A 2,815-nucleotide genomic window follows, 5' to 3' on the forward strand; every position below is an offset into this window, starting at 1 on the left:
CAATAATGCGTTAAATGCAGTATTGTAATGCGTTTTCCTATAACAAATTATAGGGATTTAAATGTCCTGCAGATAGGAAAATTTAACTTTAACCACTAACTTTCCGTTAAAGTAAAACATAATATTATACTGGATTTTATGTATTTATGTAACTTTTTTTTTAAGGTAGAAACATATTTTGTGCCATTTTTGGCACTATTTTAGTTCCGGACTCATTAAAATGTCGAAACCCACAATTTAAGAAATTTGCACGAATTCGAACTTACACAGTGAAATAAACCGAGAAATCTAATCTTATTCCAATTCCAACATGCACTGGTAGTAGTAAACACCACCAATTACAGTAAAGACCCGACACAGTACGCCCGAAACCCGACCCACAATCTCAAAAAGGAAAAGGCTAAAAAAAAAACGAAAACCAGCAAATCAGTACACTGCGATCACATAGTTAACTAGACTAGATCATCATTAACATTAATTGATACGATTAATAATCTAAGAGAGTTGACCACAGTCAGCAATCACAACGGGCTTCGAGCACCTGCCGGAGCTAGATCCAACGGCTTCCACTTTCTTAATCACGTCCATTCCTTCAATAACTTGACCAAACACCACGTGTTTCCCATCAAGCCACTCGGTTTTGGCCGTACAGATGAAAAACTGAGATCCGTTAGTTCCAGGTCCAGCATTGGCCATAGAGAGAATTCCAGGTCCAGTATGCTTTTTAACGAAATTCTCGTCGGCGAATTTGGCGCCGTAGATCGATTCACCGCCGGTACCGTTTCCAGCAGTGAAATCACCTCCTTGACACATAAATCCAGGAATCACACGGTGAAATGATGATCCTTTGTAGTGTAACGGCTTGCCGGACTTTCCGACGCCTTTCTCTCCGGTACAGAGTGCTCGGAAGTTATCCGCTGTTTTCGGAACTACATCGTTGAACAACTCCATCACCACACGGCCGGTCGGTAGACCGCCGACGGTAAGGTCGAAGAAAACCTTAGGATTTGCCATCTCTCACTCTCTTCTAGAAATTTCTGTGGAGTTTTTAAGCTATGCTCTCACTGTATGAATAATCGATGCTTTGAGATTAAGCTAAAAGGAGTTTATATAGGAAATTGCAAAGCGGATAATTTGTTAAAGAGATGATCTTAACCGTTTATCACGACAGGTGTCAGCAGCATGAAGTGTGAATTTGACCGTGGTTAGTTTAACATTTTACCGCAGTTAGTTTAGCATATGGATCACGTGGTATATGCGTTTCTGATGCTGTGGGACCAGTTAGTGGAGAGAATTTCGATGTTTCGACTGACTTCGGCCCATTTTGTGGTCCACAAAAGCCCAAGTCCATTGGAACCGGGACAGCTTTTGTTTCATTTTGTAGTTTAAACTTTTTTTCCTCTTTTTGGAGATAGGCAAGTAGAGCCAAGGTTATATCGAAAATAGTATCTCTGCCCTTTTAGGGTCAGAATAAGGTTGTGTATATTTTACTTTCTCATAAATTATATCCCACCTATGAGAAAGTACTGGACTTATTATTGCTGAGTTAGGCACAGTAGGAAAACCAATTTGGACAGTCTATTGGTATGGTATATAGATTTTTTTTTGATAATAATAATTGTAGTTTTGAAAAAAGAAAATAGAATTTACAACAATAACAATAACAATAACAAAATCCAGTGTAACCCTACAGGTAGGGTCTGGGGAGGATAGTGTGCACGTAGACCTTACCTCTTCATTGTGAAGGTAGAAAGGTTGTTTCCGATAAACCCTCAGCCAAAAAAATTGAATTTACTATTAGAAAATAAAAACTATCAATTCATACATAGTCTGACATTCCCCGGACACTTTTGTTTTTAGAAGTTGAATTTACAATAGCAACAACAACTATACCTCATTTCCAAATAAAGTTAAGGTATATGAATACTCACATCTTTCTTCCAGCTCAACTCATATCGTTTCACTAGGCAAATACAGGTTATATTAGCGGTGGGCATTCAGGCAGTTCAGATTAGATATAAAAATTTCAGTTTGGATTTTCTGTTTTTTGATTGAAGAAATGACAATTCAAATCCAATCCAAATAAGCTCGGATTGGATTGGATTTTTTAAGTTCGGATTCAGATGAATTGGTTTGGATATTTTGGATTTTTGATTTTGAGCCTATAAGTTAAGATATTTCTTCTTCTTACAAAAATAAATATCCAAATGAAGTATTCATGTTAAATTAACTAAAAAGTATCTTATTCTTACCACAATCATCCAAATAAAGTATTCAAGTAATGAAATCATCATCAAGGGGATTAAATTCCTTAAGGAAACACTGTGAATTCAGCGGGCTCGAATTGATTTTCTATTATTTCGTTGTTCACTTCTGTTTATGTTCATTTATATTTCCAGAATTATTTTACAAATACAATAAACTAACAAGCTTAAGGAATTTAACTATTTTCTGTATTTGTACTCACTGTTTCTGGAGAGTAAAACCTTTGTGATTTTATACTCAATTGGAGATTAAAATCTACGTGATTTTAAAGTTTGTGTCATTCTTTTACAGAAATGACTAATGATAACGGAAACCAAGTTGTTCCGATGGTGACTGCCAATGCCTCAACGAGCCGAACAACACCGGCAGCATTGGCACCGATGGAGAAATCCGGAAAAATTTTCGGGATTGATTTCAAGCGCTGGCAGCAAAAGATGTTCTTCTATTTGACTACTCTAAGTCTCCAGAAGTTCATCAAGGAAGATATTCATGTGTTTTCCGATGAAACTCCAGAAACTGAACGCTCTCTCGTGATTGAGGCGTGGAAGCA

At 36.9% G+C, this 2,815-nt stretch overlaps 1 protein-coding gene across 1 annotated transcript; it reads right to left on the bottom strand.

Annotated features, from left to right (window-relative positions):
* Positions 1 to 275: 275 nt before the first annotated feature.
* On the bottom strand, positions 276 to 1,089 carry LOC107795870 (peptidyl-prolyl cis-trans isomerase-like). Its single transcript, XM_016618577.2, has one exon. It carries the CDS (start codon positions 1,012 to 1,014, stop codon positions 496 to 498), a length of 519 nt encoding a protein of 172 aa, XP_016474063.1. The 5' UTR covers positions 1,015 to 1,089; the 3' UTR covers positions 276 to 495.
* Positions 1,090 to 2,815: the final 1,726 nt, after the last annotated feature.

Source organism: Nicotiana tabacum, chromosome 5 (genome assembly GCF_000715075.1).
Source record: "Nicotiana tabacum cultivar K326 chromosome 5, ASM71507v2, whole genome shotgun sequence".
NCBI lineage: Eukaryota > Viridiplantae > Streptophyta > Magnoliopsida > Solanales > Solanaceae > Nicotiana > Nicotiana tabacum.

What these genes read in the sequence shown, in the direction of transcription:
- LOC107795870 (XM_016618577.2), bottom strand. Translation starts at nt 1,014, where the DNA reads ATGGCAAATCCTAAGGTTTTCTTCGACCTTACCGTCGGCGGTCTACCG.